Source organism: Malania oleifera, chromosome 2 (assembly GCF_029873635.1).
Source record: "Malania oleifera isolate guangnan ecotype guangnan chromosome 2, ASM2987363v1, whole genome shotgun sequence".
NCBI lineage: Eukaryota > Viridiplantae > Streptophyta > Magnoliopsida > Santalales > Ximeniaceae > Malania > Malania oleifera.
In genome coordinates this window covers 143,947,658-143,971,283 of record NC_080418.1, presented here as the reverse complement: position 1 = coordinate 143,971,283, position 23,626 = coordinate 143,947,658, and the positions used below count along the sequence as shown (strand labels likewise).

The 23,626-nt window shown below is 36.6% G+C and overlaps 1 protein-coding gene across 1 annotated transcript; it reads right to left on the bottom strand.

Annotated features, from left to right (window-relative positions):
- Positions 1–8,432: 8,432 nt before the first annotated feature.
- Positions 8,433–15,543, bottom strand: LOC131148976 (aldehyde dehydrogenase family 3 member F1-like). Its single transcript, XM_058098972.1, has 10 exons — positions 15,169–15,543; positions 13,880–13,948; positions 13,587–13,683; positions 11,437–11,643; positions 11,053–11,177; positions 10,767–10,871; positions 10,508–10,680; positions 10,018–10,108; positions 9,666–9,815; positions 8,433–8,967 (listed from the first exon to the last, which is right to left on the bottom strand). Exons 1-10 carry the CDS (start codon positions 15,379–15,381, stop codon positions 8,719–8,721), a joined length of 1,479 nt encoding a protein of 492 aa, XP_057954955.1. The 5' UTR covers positions 15,382–15,543; the 3' UTR covers positions 8,433–8,718.
- Between the last annotated feature and the right edge of the window lie 8,083 nt (positions 15,544–23,626).

The following is a 23,626-nucleotide window of genomic DNA, read 5'->3' as shown; positions in this document are numbered from 1 at the left end:
ATAGCTCGGCCCGTACGCTGGCAAATCATATCCATAGCTCGGCTTGTACGCTGACAAACATATCCATAGCTCAGCTCGTACGCCAAAAAATCATATCCATAACTCAGCCCATACGCTGGCAAATCATATACATAGCACGACCCATACGCCGACAAAACATATAAAAATCTCGGTCCGTATGCCGGTTTTTCATATTATAAAAAAAAAATCCATATCTTTATCATATTCCTAGAAAAATTGTATTTCATTATAATTTCTACTCATGCCACACGAAATAGGGTTTTCGTATATTTAACATATTATCATTTTTAGCAGTATTTCCCAAATATAAAACACGTATAAGTATATTTATTTTCCTAAAATCAGATACTGTAATATCATACATACATTTCATAAAAATAACTAATTTAGTTTGTCCCCTTATTTGATTCCTGAAAAGCCCCTGAGAGAAATACTCCTGCACCCATAGGGTTCCCCCTTCAAAACCCTGAAAACAACATTCCCCAGAACTAAAGTTCAGTATTTCTATGCGTACTACACTTTCTACAACTGTCAAAAAGCCAAACATTGAGTAGAAAGCCTTACCCTAAATCTGAGATGAATTCCAATCTCGACCCACCGACAATCCCCTCTAGCAGATTTGCAAAGAACTTTCCTAGGAGTGTCCTGGTGGCTTCACATCATCAATCCGGCGGCAAACGGACCCAGAAATTGAGAGAAAAGGAAGGGGAACCGAAGGGAGGGAGAGAGAGGAATTCTGCGGCCAAATTAAGCTAAAAATCGCATTTAACCACTATTTATACTGCGGCCTTCATCGACGAGTCACGTCACCTAGTCGACAAAGTCATGAAGACAACTCGTCCACGAGCTCTCTCCTCGTTGACGAAATTCAAAGGCACCCAAAACCTCTCTTGGTATTTTCTCGTTGACGAATTACACCCTCGTTGACAAGTCTAATATACAGCATCGTCGACGAATACAAAGCGTTCATCGACGAAGACCTTCTGTGTGTCCCTTTTAATTTCATAAAATCCGCTTTAATATATAATTTCCCCTTGCTTGACTTTCGAACTACGCTGGTAGGATCCTCGAACCGATATCCACATCGTTCACTTGGACCCTGAATCCAAAAATCTTATTTTAATTAAAATAAATTCCAACTAACTCAAATCTTAAGAAAAAACACCTATTTACTACTTCCTAGGCTCCAAATAACATTATTCATTAAGAAAATCCCAAAATAATTCACTTACCTTGATTTTGGGATGTTTCCCAAACCCCTCAAACCAATGATCAGCTCCTACAGCCTTGTAGAGAATGATCCTACGAACCTCGTGGTGGTTCCAGATCGTCAAAACGGGTCAAATCCAGCCTGAAATTGAAGAGAGAAGGCTGGAAAACCATTATATATATATATACATATAGAGAGAGAAAGAGAGAGAGAGAGAGAGAGAGAGAGAGAAGAACGTTCGTGAGTTCTCGTTGAAAAATGAAAGAAAACTCTATTTATAGGTAGGGCTTCGTCGACGAGACACGTGGGTCCGTCGACGAGGCACTGTAGAGATTGCGTTAACGAGAAGATACCTTCGTTGATGAAATTCACAGTTTCAAAATTACTCTCTCGGGATTCCTTCGTCGACGAGGAACTGGAGTTTGTCGACGAGCTTGAGAAGGACACTCGTCGACGAGACCTGCTATCCTTCTAAAAATCCTTCCTTCTTCCCCTTATCACCCATTAATCCATTTCATTTCCAAATTATTTTATTATTTAATCTTCTAGGTGATTACACAGATTGTACGTCTCCTGGGATGTTTTATTCAATGAAGCATCATTTCCCTTTAATAATCCCTCGACCCAGCCCACTTCCTCTCCCCCACCCTTTTCCACTGTCCATCTTCCTATTCTTTTTCCATCTATTCTAGGCCTAGGCCCATCTCCCTCATACCCCCTAAATTCGGCCCCCTCCCCTACCAGCCCATCACCGCTCCTACCCAACATCGCTACCAGCCTATCATTGCCTAATGCGATGTCTCCATTCCCGATCACCCCAGAAAACTCTAATCCCTCTCCTCCATCTTAGCCACCTTCCCACACCCTTATTCCACCTCGATCCCTTATCATCACAAGTGCTCAAACTCATTCATTGCGTCCTCAGATCTTAACTGATGGTATGGTTTCGTATCCTCCTTGTCATTGTCTCACCACTCAAGTCGTCCCTCTTGACACTCCTCTCAGCTACTCCGCGGCCTCCAAGTTCCCTGAATGGTGCTCTGCCATGAATGTTGAGTACATTGCTCTCATTCAAAATCACACTTGGACTCTGGTTCCCCCCAACCTCTCTTCTAATATTCTTGGCTGCAGGTGGATCTTTCAAACCAAATACAACACCGATGGCACGATTCGATGGCGAAAAGCACGTTTGGTTGCAAAAAGTTTCAATCAACGCGAAGGGGTCAATTACCATGACGCCTTCAGTCCGGTTATTAAGGCCCCTACCATCCGGTTGGTCCTCTCACTTGCCCTCGCTCAACGATGGTCCCTGTGACAAATTGATGTTCAAAACACTTTTCTTCACGATGACTTGTCAGATACAGTTTATATGCAACAACCGCAAGGCTTCATTGATCCCCTGCATCCCCATTATATGTGCAAACTGGAGAAGGCACTCTATGGCCTCAAACAGGCTCCTCAAGCATGGTTTGCTCAACTGAGCTCTTGGCTCCTTGGGTATGGTTTCCTTGCTTACAAAGTTGATCCCTCTTTGTTCATTTTTGCTCTTGGTCCTATGAAAATTTATCTGTTGGTCTTTGTTGATGATATTATTATTACCTCATCTCATGACTTTGCCATTGACTCCCTCATTGCCGCCCTCAATCAAGCCTTCCATATGAAGGACTTGGGACCCTTGTCCTATTTTTTGGGTCTGGAAATTGATTATCTACAGGATGGTATTCTACTCACTCAGCAAAAATACATCAAGGATCTGCTCCATTGTAGTAATATGCTACATGCCAAACCTATGTCCTCCCCAATGGCAGCCTCCCTCAAATTGTCTCCGTTTGATTCTCCCTCATTTGATGACCCAACACTCTTCAGAAACACTGTTGGAGCCCTTCAGTATCTGTCTTACACTTGGCCAGACATCAGTTTCTCAGTAAATAAAGTCTGTCAGTTCATGCATGATCCCAAAGTCTCCCATTGGAGTGCTGTTAAACAAATTTTGCGGTACCTTAAAGGAACCATTAATCATGGTCTCATGTTTCCCTTCAACTCCTCCCTTAATCTTCAAACCTACTCTGATGTCGATTGGGCCGACTATCCTGATGACCGTCGATCAACAGGTGGATATTGCATTTTTCTTGGCAAGCATTTGATGTCACGGAGTTCCAAAAAGCATAAAATAGTAGCTTGCTTGAGCACAGAGGCTGAATACAACTCCATTGCAACTGCTGCAGTTGAAACAATCTGGTTACAAACAGTCTTATGTGAGCTCCAGATCTCTCTCTCCCGTGCTCCAATCTTATGGTGTGACAACATTGGTGCAACTTACCTTGCAACCAATCCTGTTTATCACTCTCGGACAAAACACATGGACATCGATTTTCATTTTGTCCGTGACCGTGTGGCAGCAAAATCTTTAGCAGTCTCCTTTCTCAGCTCACGAGACCAAATTGCAGACATTTTCACCAAACCTCTAGTCTCTGACAAATTTCTCCATTTTTGGTCAAACCTCAATGTTATTGACACACCATTGGCCTCGAGGGTTGCGTATTAGCATAATTGTACATGATTCTTATAGTACCATAACAATGCCCTATAACTGAAGGCATATTTTCCTTTCTTTCTTCGTAACTGTAGGCATTTATTTTGTTATTCCCTCTTAGCTTTGTAACTACTTGATTCCTTCCTACTTGTATATATTCTTGAGTATTGTAAATGAAATATGCAATGAGCATATTTTAGCAATCAACTCTCTTTGATAAATCTTTTACTATGTAACAAAGTACATGTTTATAGAAGTAAATAATATTACATGTTTAAGTAGCTTGCTTACTCACAAAATCTCGAGTGCAACTAGTGTGACAAATTGAATGATTATTTAAAAATTTCTATACAAGTAGGGACAATAATATATTTTGATCTTTCCCATCAAGCAAAATCATCATTTTCTAATGATTTAGATATATTGCTACTAGGACCAAAGGGCCACCCAATTATTTATAAAACAACAAACCATGGGGAGAAAAATGCATATTGATTTTCCTAATATACCTAGAACACCACTAGGAAGTTCTAGTAAATGGTGTGACATAATTTGATTGTTTGCTTGATTTATAAGAAAATAACCATAGGAAACTTGTGGGTGAGTAATATATATTCATTTAATTTATTCGTAAGTTTATATTTTTCAATTTTTATTTATTTTACAATTTACTTAATTTTTTTCTAAGTCAGTCAACAATATTTTAAGAGGTAAAAAAATGGAGACCACTTTTTTTTTTTTTCCATAAAAGAGGGCGACACCTCCTTTCTTTATTTGAAAACTCCTCATTTATGGTGGAGGAATACCGTGGTTCCAGTAAAGCAAGTTACAAACAGATAGAAACAAAATGTAACGAAAACGAAACGAAGACAAAACGACACATTAGACTTTTAAATTAGGATGACCAATTTTGTCAAGTCATGTCATGCCTCTAACTAGAGGAGGTAAAGAAGCAAACTCCAGATATCTCATAGTAGTGCCTTCCTCTCCCTGACGTGCCAAGAAGTCCACAACCTTATTTCCTTCTCTAAATTAGTGAGCAATGGTGAAATTAATCATGGAAAGAACCTCAAGAAGCTCTTCCCAAAAATCCCACAAATACCATACCATGCATCTCCGAGAATGAACCCAATCAACCACTACATTAGAGTCACATTCATTCTCCACATTCATATAACCCATCTCTTTACACATTTGCGCCCCTCCGTCAGAGCCCTAAGTTTAGCTTTATTATTAGTGCCATAGCCAAAGAAGGAAGAATAAGCATCCAGGAAAGCCCCGCTGCAATCTCGAATCACACCACCCCCTCCACATGTCCCTAGGTTCCCATGGCAACTACCATCTACGTTCAATTTTACGGACCCAACCCGAGGGTTCCCCCACCTAACAACACAGGGAGTCTATGCCTTCGGAGTGATAATTGGAATCTCAAGAGCACTTAGTACTTTGCTATCCCGAGTGGAAAATGATCCACTTGATCTCATATTCTCTGAAATCCTCCTGAGCCATACCTTAATTTCCAACCAAACTCCTTCAGCTAACTCCTTAGCACCTTCCATTCGAAATCCACATCGACACACCCAAAGTCTCCAATTATTAAACTCGACAAGATAACAATGGTTACACCCCTCTGAATCGATTTCTTAGCATAACTAAACCATTGTTGTACACAACAAATCCAAGAAACTACAGTCGTTTAAGGAACCCCCAAGGCTGTAGCGGCAAAATCCCAAACCTTCACAGCAATCTTGCTCGAACAAAACACATGATTCAAGGTTTCTGTTTGCCCTAGCTCGCAACAGCTACACTGAGAAGAAAGAGCAATTCCCAAGGATTGAAATTTCTTATCCAACGGTGTAGCAACCCGAAAAATTTATTTATGAAAAATAATAAAGTAATGAAGAAAGGGAAAATTAAAAAAAAAAACAGTAGGCTTCGTCGACGAATCCCCTATTTTCGTTGACAAAGGCCCTTCTATGATTCGTCAACGAAGTTTAGGTGTCATCAACGAAGAGATCCAAAACTACAAAAAATTCAGGTTTAGGGTACGTCGACGAAGTCCTTCTTTCGTCGACAAACAATCTTCTGCAACTCGTTGACGAAGATGTCATTTCGTCGACGAGGTTGGCCGAGTCATTGACCTCTAAATAGAATTTTACTTTTCTTCCTCATTAAGAAAACCTAAATTCCTCACTTTCTCTCTCTAAAACAACGCTCCTCACCCTCTCTCTACGATTTCTTGCCGTTCATCGCTTGATTCGATGATCAGATGTTATTATGAGGATCTAGAGGAAATTCTCTACAAGTTTAGTGGAGTGGATAGAAACGAGTTGTTTGTCTAGTTTATGACTATTTAAATGGGATGTATGGAATTGGGGATGTTTAATAATTGTTGATCTGGGGTTTGAGTTAATAAACTAGGGTTATTGAATTAGGGTTTGGGTGAGCACCGCATACATCATTTCGGGGTCCCTGCTGGCGTAGTTCAGGAAATTAGGTAAGGGGAATAGATTAATCCAGTAGATTTGTAAATTTCACTGGTTAAAATGAAAATTATTTGTGTATTTATATGATCATCCTATGAGTATTGAAAGCCAATTGTTTAAACTAAGATTTTTTAGCCTAGGGCAGTGTTATTAGTTATTATTTGCGAAAATGGAACGATTAAAGTAATGATGTGTATTTTCAGTAAAATAGATGATAAACATGGGTTGGCTGATTATTTTAGATGATATAATTATGTGTATTATTTAAACTGTGTGGCATGTGTAAAATGAATATACTGAGTTGAGTTGAGATATATGTATGACATGTTGGAAATAATGAAATGTATTGGGTTTATACTGCATATGAATTGTTTAATCAGAGCAGGATGTGAATGTTAAATTGCAATGTATGATTTGAGAACTCTGGTAGACCATAGTAGGCACAGTATTGTTGCGCGTGATTTCTGAAGAGTTAGTGCACCCACACGTCTTAGAGAGAGTATGAAGGATAGATGATCGATTGGGCTGAGAAGGGTAGAATCCCCCTGAAGTCTAGACCAGTACGGGAACAACCAATTTAACTTACAGACTAAAGAGGTTGTTATTGATTTAACTCTGATGGGCCGACTAGGATTAAGTCTAGCCTACGGGCCACACAACCCGTCATTGGGGGGGGGGGGGAAGGATGACAGTGTTTATCCATCTAATAGTGAGTTCTAAATGCATAATTATTGATTTAACCAATGAATATTATATAATTGTGCATTGAAATATATGTGAATACTAATTATGTGAACAGTTGGAAATTGTGAAAATACTGGTATTGTCAAGGTAATAATAAAAAGAAATATCTCGGGGGGACGGTGATACGTAACGCCACGATGACGATTATTGTGAAAGGCAAAGGGGGACGGCGAGACGTAACGCCCTGATTCTCGGGAGTTAGCCCAAGGGCTTGCTGTGAGGGACGACGATACGTAAGGCCTCTCAGCGAGTGTCCAATGTGTATGGCTGGATTGAGGGACGACGATATGTAACACCTCAATCTCACCGAATGTGAACTGTAGTATTAAATGTATTATATATAGTAGTATTATGTGTATTTGGGGCGAGGTAAACTCTCATCTTGAGGGTTTGCTGAGAAAAGCGAGTGCTCTAATAGGTATCAGATGTAGCCATACCGGGCTGCATAAGGTATTAGGGTAAAGGAAAGTTACTTGTATGGGTGAGTAATCTTTCCTATCCTCGAGAACCTTTGTTGATAAATAATTGTGTGAATATGTGTGAATACGAAACAAACTATCCACCTGAGGGCTTATTGAATAAGGTAAGTGCCCTACTAAGCTTGAGTTGTAGCCATACTCGATTGCATAAGGTATCAGAGCAAAGAGGTGCTACTTGTATAGACGGATAATCACTCTAATCTTTAAGAAACTCTCCTTAATAAAATACATTGTATGTGTGTGAGTAGGGACATAAAATGATTTCATAATTGTGGGTAATTAACTACTGATGATATGTTGTACACAAACCTCATGATAGCCACACACTGGTATTAATCTATTCCGTCTTACTAAGATGTGTCTTACTCAATATGAGTTTCATCTTTTTCAAGACCTCCGCGTGATCGAGCTCAGCAGTTTAGAGAGAGAGAGAGAGAGAGAGAGAGAGAGCGTATAACTTTGAATATATTTTTGGGTTGTATAATATTTATGATTTCTGAGTTGTATATTTGTGAATACTGAATGTTAGAGAATACTATTTTGGGATATATATATATATATATATATATAGAACTTTAGTATGTTATAAAGGATCTTAGTTTATTTTTTCGCTATGTAATTGATGTTATAGTATCAAATACAGGTAAATGGAACACGTGTCACCTGGATCCCACCTGGCGGGTTCAAGGCGTCACCAACGGGAAGTTGTTAAAACGAGCTTTCCATGCACATATGCTGACCTTCTTTGGCAAGAGATTGTGCCACAACCAAATGGAGACCACAAAACGCTACAAATCATTATGTATAAGCAGTAATAGATATTCATGTGTTAAATATAAAGGTATTATAGACCAATTACATGAGGCATGGTATATTCATTTATCACTATTAGTTATTGTATTTGATTGATACTCTTGTAGAAATATGTCCAAAAAAAAAATAGAAATAAACACCACGAGTAAACATAGAAACCAGCATAATTTTCTTCATATATGGATAGATAGATAGATCACTTTTGGGGTCAAGGATTATGGAAACATTCCCCATCACATTTTTCTCCTACAATTAATTTGGCAATTGGCTCAACTAATAATAAACACACACACACACAAGGGGACAGAAGAACATTCCCTGCAAATATACTGAAAAAGTAATCTCCCAGTGTATTTTTGCAGTGAGTTTGTCGATAACTTCATGTAGGCGATGTGTATTTGTCAGATGTGGAGAAATATTGAAGATGACTGGTCACTCTAATCGAACCCTCTTCAAGCCCAGCATGGTGAGAAGTATCCCAAGATAGTCATACCTATATGCTAACCTAAGGAGTTGCAGCTTATAGTCATTCCATGGAGGATTCGAAAACCAGAACTCGGTGAGGAAGCTTCTCCTTATGACTGGCTTCTCATGGGTGAAGGCATCAAATGAGAATTTTCCATGATACTTGCCAAAACCACTTTCCCCAATGCCTCCAAATGGGAGAGCATCAGCAATATACTGCAATCACAGCATATATAAACTATTCAGACACACGAAGACATTTAGATAAAGGTATATGCAATCATAGCAGTATATAATCCAGGCCTCTGGAAAGCATTAATCATTTAAGATGCAGGTAATTCATCAAGAGAAGAACTTTGGTATTGTCAAGTCATGAATCATAACTTGGTCATGGATGCATGTTCATTTTTTATTTTTCCACCCAAAATTTCATAGTGAATGGACAATGGAATTCTAGCTGGTTTGCAAGGGTGCAATTGAAAGCTAGGATACACAGACAAGGCTGAATTTTTGAATTTCCAAGTTGAATTCTTGGGCCATAAGAAGTGCTCAATCATGCATATACGAGACAAAAACAGCTAGAACATATATTTGGAATTTCTATGGGATATAATGACATTGAAAAGGTGCAAGTGCTTCCTATGTTTTTTTCCCTCCCTTGGTTGATGCCTTCTTCGATGCTTGTATTATAACGGGCTGGTGGCTTCTAACACAACCATGCACATTATCCATGTGATATTATGTTTAGTACTAATATTTCATGCACTTCACAATATGTGGGAGACAAATGGGAAAGGCCTTAAACTCACATATAGATTGGGCAACCAGTTCGTTGAGATATTAACCATTTTCTACTAATCCTTAAATAAATAAAAGGCATGGAATGAAAATAGTTTGGATTATTGATAACATACTTGAACTAGCGTGTCATTAAATGTCACACCTCCTGAAGATGTCTCGGATATAATTCTTTGCTTGAATCTTTCATTCTTGGTGAAGACATAAAGAGTAAGTGCCTTAGGCCTTGAGTTTATGAACTCAATACTGTCTTCAATTTTCTTCAACTGTCCAAGCAAGTGTAAGATCATTGTAACTAAAAACCTCTAATTCGGGGTTTTTTTTTTTTTTAAATGTAATGTGTGCCACTACTAACTATTTTTTATTAAAATTTTATTTTCCATTGATGTGATTTCAGAAAAGTCTTTGTGAAAGGGACATGAAAAAAAATAAGATATATGTATGTGTTTTTAGTGTGTATATATTCACCGTAATTATTGGAAGCAGTGGACCAAATATTTCTTCGGTCATGATCGCAGCCGTGAGTGGGGGATCCACCAAGATTGTAGGCTCAATGAATCTGCCAGTCAATAATAATATGCACAAGTCAATTATTTCAGTAAAAAAGAAAGATTATAGGATTGGTCCAGTCATGCTATATATAAAATAGGATGCCTATACTGAAATCATGTAGACATTTTTAGAAGTTAAGGTTCACGAACAAAGACATTCAAGTAGACATCAAAAAAAGAAAAAGAAAAAAAAAGGTTAAAAGACACAGTGGATTCATTCAAGGATTCCTAGATATCCAAATTCCAACGCCCTGCAATTAAATGAACTCATCAAACAATCTTGACAGTAAATTAAAATATTGTCAACCATTGGACATCTTTATCTATGTCATTAATACATTGGGCTTTTGCAAACAAAAGTTAAGGAATATAATAGGATCATAAAAAAAGAGAGAGATGTGTCATACAGATCATCTTCATCTAATGAACCCCCATGGACAATAGAATGTTTAACCGTAGGATCATCTAGCAGATTCCTCAATCTAAAAAAATGTTGCTTGTTGATTATCCTTGCGACACTGTTCAATTCTTTCGGGTTTTCGCCGTACATCTTCTTGATCATGACCTTCAATAATTCCACCTGATGGAAGAATATAAGTAATGCGAAGTTACATGGAAACAATATTGGACGCAAACAAAAAATATGACTAAATTTAATGTTCATACCAAAGTCGAGGCAAATTCTTTCTGCACAAGAATATAATCAATTCCAATACATACTTGACCAGCACAAACACCAAATTTCCCCTTAAGAATTCGTTTTATGGCCATCTAGCACCAAAAAGAAAAAAGAAAAGGTCAATGATCAATGTGGAATCAGTTATGATTAAGTGGTATGAGTTATGATCAAGGCCTCCTACAAGCATTGTTTTAACTCAGTGTGGCCAGCTGAAAGTAGATGCTTTTTCATATTTTTACAAAACCATCTTCTCACATAGTTCTATGCATTTACCTCCTTATCCCAAGAACTGGAGAAGGAGTCAACTACTGCCGGGCATTTCCCACCCAACTCTAAAGTAACTGGTGTTAGATGATAAGCAGCCGCAGCCATAACAATACGTCCAACTTGCACACTTCCTGCAGCCATATAGAATAAGGAAAACTCTATTTATCACAAGAAAAGTGTCACAAGAGCAAATCACAAGTAATGTGGCATCACATGATTTGCTATAATTTATTGAGAGTGAAAAAGTTAACTAATTCTAACAAATGATGGGTTGCCACATCACTTGTGATATTTTCTTGTGATGAATAGCAAAAACTAATAGAAGAAAGTAAAATTCACAAACATCACAACAAAAGAAAGAGGGGTTAAGAACATAAGATGATGGAATACCAGTGAAGAAGATCTTGTCCCACTTTTGCTGAAGGATCTGTTCACCAATCTTGGCATCACCTTGAATAACTTTGACAGCTTTGTCATCAAGGTAACAAGGAATGGCATTTGCTAGAAGAGAAGAACAAGTAGGAGCCAGCTCTGAGGGTTTTAGAACTGCTGTGTTCCCTGCAGCTATTGCTCCTATCAATGGTTCTAATGACAGTCCTACATGATGATAAGAATATCAATAATTTAATCAACACAAAAGACATTTCTACAAACTAATAATAATGATTATTATTATTACTACCACCATCACCACCTAAATTATGATTAATTTCAGTATGAATATTAATTATGGGGAATATTAATTTTACTAAGAGAATGCGAGACAAATGGAGGAAAGGGTAGTATGGAATAACTATTGTGGAATTAAACTCGTGAATCATACAATGAAATTGTGGGAAAGGGTAGTTGAACAAAGATTAGGGTTAGAAACGAAGGTCTCAGAAAATCAATTTGATTTTATGTTTGGGAGATCTACTACGGAAGCTATATATCTTTTGAGAAGATTAATGAAAAAGTTTAGGGAAAAGAAGAGGGACTTACGTATGGTATTTCTTGATTTATAGGAAGCGTATGATAATGTACCTAGGAAGTTCTATGGTGGGTTTTAGAAAAAAAGGGTGTGTATAGTAGGTATACTGATGTGATTGTGGATATGTAAGATGGAATAACGACTAATGTAAGGACTATAGGTGGAGAGACTAGAGAATTTCCAATCACAATAGGTGTTCTTTTATGATCTGCTTTGAACCCTTATCTTTTTGATTTAGTAATGAATGAATTGACTAATATTATCCAAAATGAGGTGCCACGGTATATGTTATTTATAGATGATATTGTTTTGATTGATGAAATTAAGGGTGGAGTAGAATTTAAGTTTGAATTATGGAGGGAAGTTCTAGAATCTAGAGTTAAGACATAATATATGACATGTAATTTCAGTCATAGTAGGAGGAATATTAGAGACAAGATTAAACTTGATGATGAAGAAATTAATAGCATTGGTAGATTTTGATATCTTGGATCCATTATGCTAGCTGAAGGAGAAATTGAAGAAAATATAATGTATAGAATTAAAGTAGATTGGTAAAATGGAGAGGCGCATCAAGTATGCTGTGTGATCGTAGAATACCCTTAAAATTAAAAGAAAAGTTTTATAAGACGACTATAAGACCAATTATGCTATATGGGCGACTAAGAAATAATATATTCAAAAAGTAAAAATTGCCGAGATGAGAATACTAAGATGGATGAGTTGTATAACGTTAAAAGATAAATTAAGAATGAACATATTCATGGTAAGTTAGGCGTAGCACCTATAGAATATAAGGGAGAGACAACTTAGATGGTTTGGGCACTTGCAACATATGTCACATAGTGCACTAGTGAGAAAGGGTGAGTTAGTTACTATGAGGGGCAATAGGAGTAAGAGTAGACCTAAAATAACTTGAAATGAGATAGAGAGTAAGAATTTAACAACCTTAAATTTGTCGAAAGAAATTTTCCATGATCCTATAAATTGGTGGAAAAGGTTTCATGTAGCCAATCCCACCAAAAGGGACTTAAGGCTTGGTTTGTTGTTGTTCTTGTTGTATGCACTAGGGCTATGCGCATATAGAGCGACAGGGGAAAAATAGAAGAAAAGCAAGAAGAACACAACAATTTATATGGTTCAATAGTGTGCCTATGTCCACCACGCCTTTGCGATAATCTCCACTAACTATCAATAAAAACTAACTCAAGGTTTTTCATCCTCAGCAAGAAATATGTATATAGGCCCATGTGAAAAACCCCAAAATGCAGTCATATAATAATATAATGGACAATACACCGTGACTTGCCCTTCATACGCAAAACCTCCCACTTATTTATAGACTTCAAAGGGACCATCATTAAGTCACACCTCAACATAAATAACAGTAGTATTGTTATTATCATCATCTTCAATACAAAAAAAATATTATTGTGAGGTTAAAGAGCAGGGAAAACGTTTTTTACTAGCTAAGCTAGCTGATGACATAATGCATTGCTCTTGAACAAAATGCAGGCATTGCCTTTTTTTTTTTTTGGAAGAACTCATTGCAAAACAATCATTAGTTTACCAATGGGCAAATTCCAGGTTGAGATGATGAGGACGAGACCAAGGGGCTCCGGTACTAATTCTGCTGTTGAGGGGAATGCAGCTATGGGCAATTTCACCTACATCAAATCAACCCAAAACTCAAGTTGATGTTTATTTCATTGCTAAATTGAAAATACGAGAACCCTTTAAAGCAAATTGAAACTTTCTAACACGACGATGATGATTCAATTTCCATGGAAATGTGGAAAGTACGAATTCTGCCCTAGATGATTTATCAATGACAATATGTATAGAACAAGAGAAAAGACTCGCCTTCCTGCTTGACATCCATCCTTTCAAACCATCCAAAGCAAAATGTATGGATTTTATTAATGCCCCAATCTGCAGAAATTCACGACATAAATAAGAAAGCAAATTGAAACAAAGAAGAAGAAGAAGAAGAAGAAGAAGAAACGAAGAATGATGGGGATGATGATGATGATAACGATCTTCAGATAAATTCAAAGTCCCATTAGCAGTTTGGACATTTGATCGATCGGTACTCTTTCTATGAGTAGTTCGGCGCACGCCACCGGACACCCTTGTAATGAAATTACTGAAAATTAACTATGAGGTTAAAAATACAAATTGACTGAACTATTGGCATATGCAATTATGCATGTACGTAACCTACACTTCACAATATTTATATTTATTTTAATATCTATATTTATTTTATTTTATTTTTTCAATTATAACAGTTATTTACCACCATTCTTTTATTTAAAATTAAAAATTTTAATGCATTGTAAAATGGGTTGTGTTTTCTTCATTCTTCAATCCACAATTTTTTGGTTTTTTTTTTTAGGCATAATGGGAGATTTTAGTTTATTATAAAATTATTTTTTGAGGGCATAGGACAAACTCTTCACAATTTTTGATGAATTATGAGACATTTTTTACTTTTTTAATCTGTTTATATTTTCTTTTCTTTAGTTCGTATCCTCATTTTTCTTCTTTATTTTGTTCTCTCTCTCTCTCTCTCTCTCTCTCTCTCTCTCTTATTCACCATGTGCTTGGTTATGCATGCCCTCAGGAATCGTTAAGCGGGTTAACCAAAAAAAAGAAAAAAAGAACAATATACTAGATTTCACATCAATCCATCCAATTCTATGGTCTAGTAATAATACATAATTTGACATTTCTATAATTATGGAAAACAAATACACATATAATTCTACGCTTGTCTTCATCTAATTCACAACTTAAGAAGAATGATTATAAAGGTTAGTTAATATTATATTCAATTTTGTGTTATCTCGTTTGATTACACCATGCTTCTTTGCAGCACATATTTTTTATTTTTTATTTTTTATTTTTTATTTTATTTACTTTTAGTATTTTTTAAAGAAGAACGGCACCTCCATTCTTTGCCGCACATATACACCTGCACAACACTGTACGTTGTTATTAATAATTAATAAGCGATAACTTTTATTGACCTTCACTTGAGAATTCCAATCTTTTAGGATAAGCCAATTATGGCGGCAGAACTATTATTTGAAAGAGAGAGAGAGAGAGAGGATATAAACCATATAATATATATATATATATGTATATACCTCATCCCTAAAAGCTTCAACATGATGTTTTCCTAAATCTTGTTTAAGAGCCTTGAAGATATCTTCTTCTCTTTCATGAAGGAGAGCGAGCAAGCCTCTTAGCTGTGCCTTTCTCCAACACAAGTCTCTCGTCTTCCCAGACCTATAAGTCTTCCTCAACTCTTCTATTTCCCTCTCCAATAAGCTATGGAGCTCCTTGCCTCCTCCTTCCATGGCTGCAGCCAGCTACCTGTGCTTGCTCCCTTCAACTCCACTCCCCTCTTGGTGCATGTGTGGGTGTGTCTCTCTGTGTATATATAGATATAATGTTCACGTGTAATGAATAACAGTTGCAGTGAGGTTGAGCTTCATAAATTCTCTTCACCCACCCCAAGTACTGCTTGAATCTTGATGTCTTGCTTAATTTATTGAACTCCAATAATCTCTTTTCTATTCTTGGCAAGACACGCAATGGGGTAGATTTCAAACTCAGGACGCAGGTCCCACTCACTTCCTGTGCTTTCTTAAAATATCATGCATTGATTCTTCGGGAAGGCTAGTTGCTCCATTATTTTAAGAGATTAAGGGGAGATTCTTTTGTGGCGAGTTATGATAAATCAAAACTACATAAAGAAAAAAGCATATATTTTTCACTTGCATTTTTTTTTGAGCTGTTTAATTTGATGATTTGCACATAACTTAGCTGATAGTAAGAAGTTTTTTGTGTGATTACCGATGAACAACAGTAGTTTGACCGACTTAAAATCAATTTGAGATTGATAAACCATAGTTAAGAACCCGTTAGGGCTCTCTGTCATACTTTTCATTTTTGATAGAAATACGATAAGTAACATTGATAAATAGCTTTTGTGAGATCTCCAAAAAAGCATATGCGATGCCCCCAAAAGGGTATACTCCTTACTCAATACATTCAAATACTTACCATGATTTAATTCTCCTACCTCTCACTTGAAAGTGAAGCAACAAACAAATTGGAATCAAGCCCCCATTTAATTCTTTATAGTATTTTTTCTTCTTACTCTTTGAAAAGGCAAAGAGGGAAAATAATCCATGCTTTTTAAAAAACTGTCAAGTAGCTATTTTGTTTTAGGATGAACCTCTATTCTTTTATTAAGCATTTGACTGATTATTTTTTGATGCATCGAACCTCAAGTGCTCTTAATTAGTTAATGACGATCAAAAAGAAAATTGTTTCAAATAACTAAATAAATTCTTGTTTTGATTTGTTTGGATTTATACTCCTATTTTGGTTGCTTGTTGGTGTTGTTTTTGGGAAGCCTTTAAATTTTTTTCTTTTGTGAGCAACCATAAAAATTAGAACACCAAAAATTTACGTGGTTCGGTCAAGATCGACCTACGTCCACGGAGCACGCCACAATTCACTAAAAAACCGCCGGAAAGAAATACAACTCTCTGAGCTTCTCTCTTCCTCACACTCTCTTTTTCCTCTCTTTTCTTCTCTATACCTCTCTGTACATATCAACTCTCCACAACTCCTCTATTTATAAGGTTGATAATCAATTACAATTAATTATAATAAATCAAAAAAATGAGAGCTTACATTCATCAAGATAAATGACACAGCTTGCAAATGCGACACAACTTGCAAAACGTGTCTCCAGCTCAACGTCTCATGCATTTCCAGCACAACAATGTTATCTTTCATTGTTTGTCGTGTAACCACGGTATTCTTCCTTCAAAAGTGAAGGTATATTGATAAATAAATGGAGGCGTCGCCCTTCTTTTTTTTTTTTTTTTAAAAAAGTCCTAACTACTCGTTTGGTCCGACAAGATATCTATCCCTTAAAATAAGATGAAACATAGCTTATAATCTTGAAATCAAGAGAATAACTATTTCTCGTTTCTAATTATTTCATTCAATATTTAATGAGAGAAATATAGACATTCTCATGATAAAATTTAGGAATATTTATTCTTTATCTCTTCCTTATTATAAATACATAAAATATTTCACATTGTTATTTACTTTACAGTTACAACTTAATTTCTTACATAACTAAATATAATTGACTTATTATGACTATTTTATTTCTAGAAATAGGTCCACAAACCAAATGTAACTTAAATTCCTTACACACATACATTAATGACTTCCTAATTGGTCCCATATCCACAATCATACAATAAAATGGCCCCATAGCTAGCTAATAGGTAGGTATATGCTATTAAGATACAGTCCCTCCTGTCCTAAAATTTTTTTTTCAGAGATTTTTGGGTCTCATTTGAAAATTGAAAAATTATAAGAAAGAAAAAGAAAATATGAAAGAATTTGCTTTTTCATATTTGATTATCAATAAAAGTAAAATAAAAAATATTCCAAATCAATGAACAAAAATATGATTTTAAACACCATTTATATTTTATTTTTCTTAATTTATGACTACATTAAAATAAATTTTTATTTTTAAGAGTATTTGGTATAAAGAAAAATATAATAAAAAATGAGTTTATTTATTTACTTATTTATTTTTCTTTCTTCAACCAAAATTCTTGATTTAGCGCCTGATACTCAAACATTGGCTCAAGTCATTTTCTCTACCTTTTCTTACTTGAAATAGTAGGGTCATATTGCGTTCTTGAACCGATAACCATCTTTTGACTAACCTAACCTCCTCTGTTCCTGAGGACCAACAAGGGGTAGCATAGGAATAGTTACCATTGTCCCCATTAATAATATCAAGTCATTCAAATAACAATCCCATCCCTCCCTGTATCAATACTTGTGAAGATGGTCCACCAGCAATAACTTATTTGCACTGCAGTCCTTAACTGTGTGACTCTCCCACATTAATGCCCCAACCAAACTTGATTCTTGTGGCCTTGATGTGAAAAGTATTGGCTGAGTGATCAATTTGGATTAGTTGGGCAGCTGGAAATTAACAAATGGTAGCCCCATTTGCAAACATTTGGTCCAATTTGTTTTTAAAAATACCATTTTTTCCCTGTTTAAATTGCATACCTTATTATTTGCTACTTTTATTTTATTTTATAAAAAAACTTATTCCTAACTAAGGAACCCAAATGCGCTATGAGGTTGTCATAAGCTGAAAAAGAGTGACAATTACAAGCCACCACCCACAACCTTTTTCTCTTGTACATAACGCGTCTTTAAAGCATATGCACAGAAACATGTATATTATATTTTCGCAACGGTCATTTGATCAATCATACTAAATATAATTTATGATTACTATGTAACTTTTCACAATAAAATTATAAACAAAAACCTTTTTTTTTAATACAAGTCTTTAGAGAGAAATGAAGTTTCTCTTAGACCTATCATGACAAATTTTAATGTACAACATAATGTGACATCTCGTATGATTTTCATTCGAAAGTTTCTAAAGAAAATCCTTTAGTTTCATGTAGTAAACCAAGATCATTACTAGTAAGTAGCATACCATCCATATATATATATGTACAAACTCACTCTCATTAATCTTTAGGTATATACATTCATTAACATCTTTTCCTGTAAAAGTCAAGGGAAGTATGGTATCATGAAAAATTAAGATACCATTTGTGGGAAGCTTGTTCAATCTCATATGTTAGCCTTGGGGGTTACATAATCATGATTTATATGTTTTGATGATATTAACCTATATATTGTTCGTAGTGTTTCCTATCTTTACAGATCATGTTTAGTACAAGTTCTAGTGACGAATTCATGAAGTACTGGATTGAAGGCAAAGATCATATCGAGTTGACGTCAGTAAGGAAAGATCAAAAGGACGCTCACTCTGAAAGGACCCAAACACAACCAAAAGAAACTTAGTGTAAATTTATATGCCCCAACCAAAACTTGATTCTTGTGGCCTTGATGTGAAAAGTATTGGCAGAGTGATCAATTTGGATTAGTTAGGCAACTAGAAATTAACAAATGGTAGCCCCATTTGCAAACATGTGGTCCAATTTGTTTTTAAAGATATCATTTTTTTCCCTTTTAAATTGCATAAAGCCCTTATTATTTGCTAATTTTATTTTATTTTATAAAAAAACTTATCCATAACTAAGGAACCTAAATGTGTTATGAGGTTGTCATAAACTGAAAAAGAGTGATAATTACAAGTCACCACCCACATCCTTTTTCTCTTGTACATGACGCGTCTATAAAGCATATGCACAGAAACATGTGTGTTATATTTTCGCAACGGTCCTTTGATCAATCATACTAAATATAATTTATGATTACTATGTAACTTTTCATAATAAAACTATAAATATTAAACTTCTCAAAAACCTTTTTTTTTAAATACAAGTCTTTAGAGAGAAATCAAGTTTCTCTTAGACCTATCATGACAAATTTTAATGTACAACATAATGCGACATCTCATATGTTTTTCATTCCAAAGTTCCTAAAGAAAATCTTTTAGTTTCATGTAGTAAACCAAGATCCTAAGGACCATTGCTGCCACCGCAACCAAGCCGCACCAGCAGTGCCTAGCCGCCTTAGCTCTGCCGTTTCTGCAATAGCGACGAGAGCAGAGAGGGGTTTCGCAGTAGGGCAGAAGGGCTGAGAGTAGCAGCGGCATACGTCTCCGGTGTTTCTAGCAGAAGCGTTCATCTCTAGTGTTGCAGCGACGTTCGTCTCCGGTGTTGCAGCGGCGTTTGTCTCCGGTATTGCAGTGGCTCTCGTCTCTCTGGATCTGCAACGGGTGAAGAGAGCCGAGAGAGGTTTTAGGGGGGTTTGCAATAGAGGATTAAGGCATTGCAAACCCTAGTTATAGTTGGCGGCGACGACGGAATCTGCAACGACGAGGTAGTGTTCGGTTGCAGAGAAGCAAATAGAAAGGTTAGGGCTGTGACGGCGAACCTGTGACGGCGACATACGATGATGGCGAAGACGTAGTCCAACTATGTTTAGTGAATCGTCGGGAAGGGACACTGCACGCTAAGGAGTTTGTAGGCGACATCTTTATCCACAAAAGGTTGGTTTTTTATTTTTTATTTTTTGGTGTTCAATATGGAAAACAGATAGCTGCTAGCCATGGCCGCACCATCTACGGTAGTTGTTACCGAAGGGTTAAGGGGAGGTGCCGACACTAGTTTATGGGTTACGGGGAGTGGTTCGGGGGATGATAAGATCAAAAAGGGAGAAGGTTTCGTTAGGGGAAAATCGTTTGCGAAAGCTTTGAATAAGCCAATTCCATCTTCAAAATTCAAAATCCTTTCAAGGAAACCGGAACTGATTAATGAAGAATTAGGTTTTGTTTTCTTGGATGTGGAGATGGAAAAGACTGGTGAGGATTTGAAGTTTGCGTTGGTGCTTAAATTTCTTTCTGCAGGGCCGTCTATCGATGTCCTTCGGAGACATATTATCCAATCTTGGGGTCTCTCCGAAGCTCCAATAATAAACTTTATGGACAACTATAATGTTTTGTTGCATTTGGTAAATGAAAAAAGCTACATTCATGCATGGACACAAGAAGGAAGATGGGTGGCAGGGTGCCAATTTCGGCTATTTAATTGGTTTGTGAATTTTAATGTCAACAAGGAGCCATTGATCGCACTTTAGTAGATTTTCTTACCAGGTATGTCTTTACATTTATATAAAATGAACTGTTTACAGAATTTGCCCACTAGATTTGGTAGATTTTTGGGGACGGATAATGCCACATTATATAGAACACGAGCCATTGGTGTAAGATTATGTGTTGAAATGAATTTGTAGAATAATCCTATGGAGGGTTTTTCGTTGGTGGTAGGACAAAAGTAGAGTTGGCAAAGAATAATATATGAGAAGAGGGGTTTCTATTGTAATAAATATTGTAGGCAAGGTCACACTGATGTGGTATGCCGGTTTGGAGTTAAGCCTAAGGATAAAAGGAAGGTAGGTATGAGGAAGGAGGGAGATGGGATGGTTTGGAAAGAAGTGGGTAGAAAAAAAAATATGATAGTTGAAGAGGAAGGTCCTGTTTTGCAGATTTAGGATCAAAGGGTGGAGGAGAAGAAGGATGGAGACGTGAGTGGTTCTTTGAATATGAATGAGAAAAATAAAGAAGTTTTGAATGAAGTTAGTAATGCGGGTATTCAAAAAGTGGATGAAGTTAATTTAGTAGAGAAGAATAGTGGAGAGAAATTCGAATGTTTTCAAGATCATAAGTCAGGGGTGTTAGGGGTGTAGGTAGAACTGGGAGGTTGTTCCAGGATTGCCCGGGAAATCAAAGTTTTTTATGAGGGGGGGAGGGGGAGAAGTTGAAAGGATAAGGATGGGGAGGTGTTTTTGGTGGAGGAGGTGGATGAGAGAGAGGAGGATGAGGAGGGTGTGGTGTGTAGGGATAGTTATGATGTGTTATCTGAGGGAGATATGGAGGTTTGCATTGATACTCAAAAAGAATATTATTCTCATTAATCTTTAGGTATATATATTCATTAACATCATTTCCTATAAAAGTCAAGGGAAGTATGTGTTAGCTTTGGTGCAATCCCAAGAGGGGAGGTGAATTGGGTATTTAAAAAATTATCACCTAGGTCAACTGGTTTAACAATAGTATTACACAACCTAGGGTTAGTCTATGCAATTAATAAATAAACATACACGTGCAGTAAAGTAAAGTGCGGAAAAAGTAAACTATACACGCGATATGTTATTGATGTTCGGCCAAACTGTCTACGTCCCCGTCTTGACTAACAAGTGTCGCGACGTCCCGGGAGGGCGTGTGCCCCGGGCGGCGAAATTAAAATCAATTTAATATTTTCATGGAAAAACATAGATATCGGAGTTTCCACTAACCTTTAGTGCGGTTAGAACACATGATTACTACCCCGTTAGGGGTAGAATCGGTTTACATTACCAGAGTTGGGACCAGGAGTTCGGTTACGCGAGGGGAAGGTACAAGCACCCCCTACGCGCCCGTTCTTACGAACGGTACCTAATTAATTTGAAATTATCCCTAAGTTAATCTAGTAATTCTTTAAATTACTCCTTTTATGAGTTTATAAATACATAGGAAAAATAAATAAATAAATAAATATATACATATATTCCCCTCAGAGCTTTAGGTACGTGAAACCCAAAGGCTCATACCCCCCGCATTAAAATCATAGGGATTAAAAATCAAGAAAATATTTTATGAAAATAACTCCCACATTTATTTCAAAATTTTATAGGATTTTATAAATACTTTATGATATTTCCAAAGTTTCTGGGAGGTTTTGATGTGTGAAAATAGGATAATAAACTAAAATACTAAATATAAATATATGGCATGAACAAAAATACTACACTACCACAATACACATAATAATAGTGAGAATATTACGAATGCCAAAACAAGTAATAAAGTACCGTAATACTATATATGTTATGATACTAAAGATACTATAATAAATCTCACCATATGTAAACATAATAGAAATACTATAATACTATCACTATATACATTAAAATACTAAAAACACCATATATGCTAAGATCCTAACAATTCTAAAAATACCATGAACAATATGAATGAATCAAAACCCTAATATATATACGTAATTAACATAGCAATAGGGAAAAATCCAAGATATACGGCATTAATGCAACAATACTAATAATTCAAAATATACCATATTAACACCATAAAAATATTACGATTTAAACTAAAAATAAATATTACAATTGAAATCTTACCTTGGCAATAAAAAGAAAAATCCTACAAGAATGAGAACAAAAAAATTAATATTTATAAATATGGACGTTAATTATTAAAAATCTTGAAACAATAAATATAAGTAAATGTTAATAACAAACAAAATTCAAACTTTACAAAAAATGTGTGTGTGTATATACCTGCTGTGTGTGTTAAAAGTTCCTGTAAAGGTGTGTGCTTTAATGTGTGTAAAAGAGTGTGTTAAATACATGTGTTTAGGTGTGTGTTTTAATGTGTGTAAAAGTGTGTGTGCGGGTGGGTGTAGGCGTGTTTATTGGCATGGAGTAGCAAGGAGGCCAGCTGCTATGGCTGGCCATGGAGGTTTCCTGGGTTCTGGCCAGAGTTGCAGCGGCAGAGAGCCGAGGATGGCCTCGGCAGGGGGCTGGGGTTCATGTGTGGTGGTTGCTGCTATAGTTCGCCGAGGAGTTCTTGGGCGAATATGGTTCTCGGTTGCTGTTTGCAGATGATGGTCGGATGGGGACGGAGGTGGCCGGTTGCAGACGGATCTTCTGCTGCTACTGTAGGGGAGTTTGGCTCGGTGAATGGATGTTGGCTGCTCACAGCAGTGCTGCTTCGGCTGGAGGCTGGAGAAGCCCTCCGGGGCTGTCTGTTGGTGTTCGAGAGACTTGCCAGAGCAAGGAGTGGCCGGAGATTGGCCGGGATGATTGCTGGGCGGCTGTTCTGTATGGGAAAAAAACAGAGAAAAGGAGGCATGAGACGGAGAGTGGGAATGAAGGAGATGAATGCCAGGCTAGAAGGAGAGGATAGGGTATTTTTTTTTTGGTTTTTTCTTTGGTTCTGCC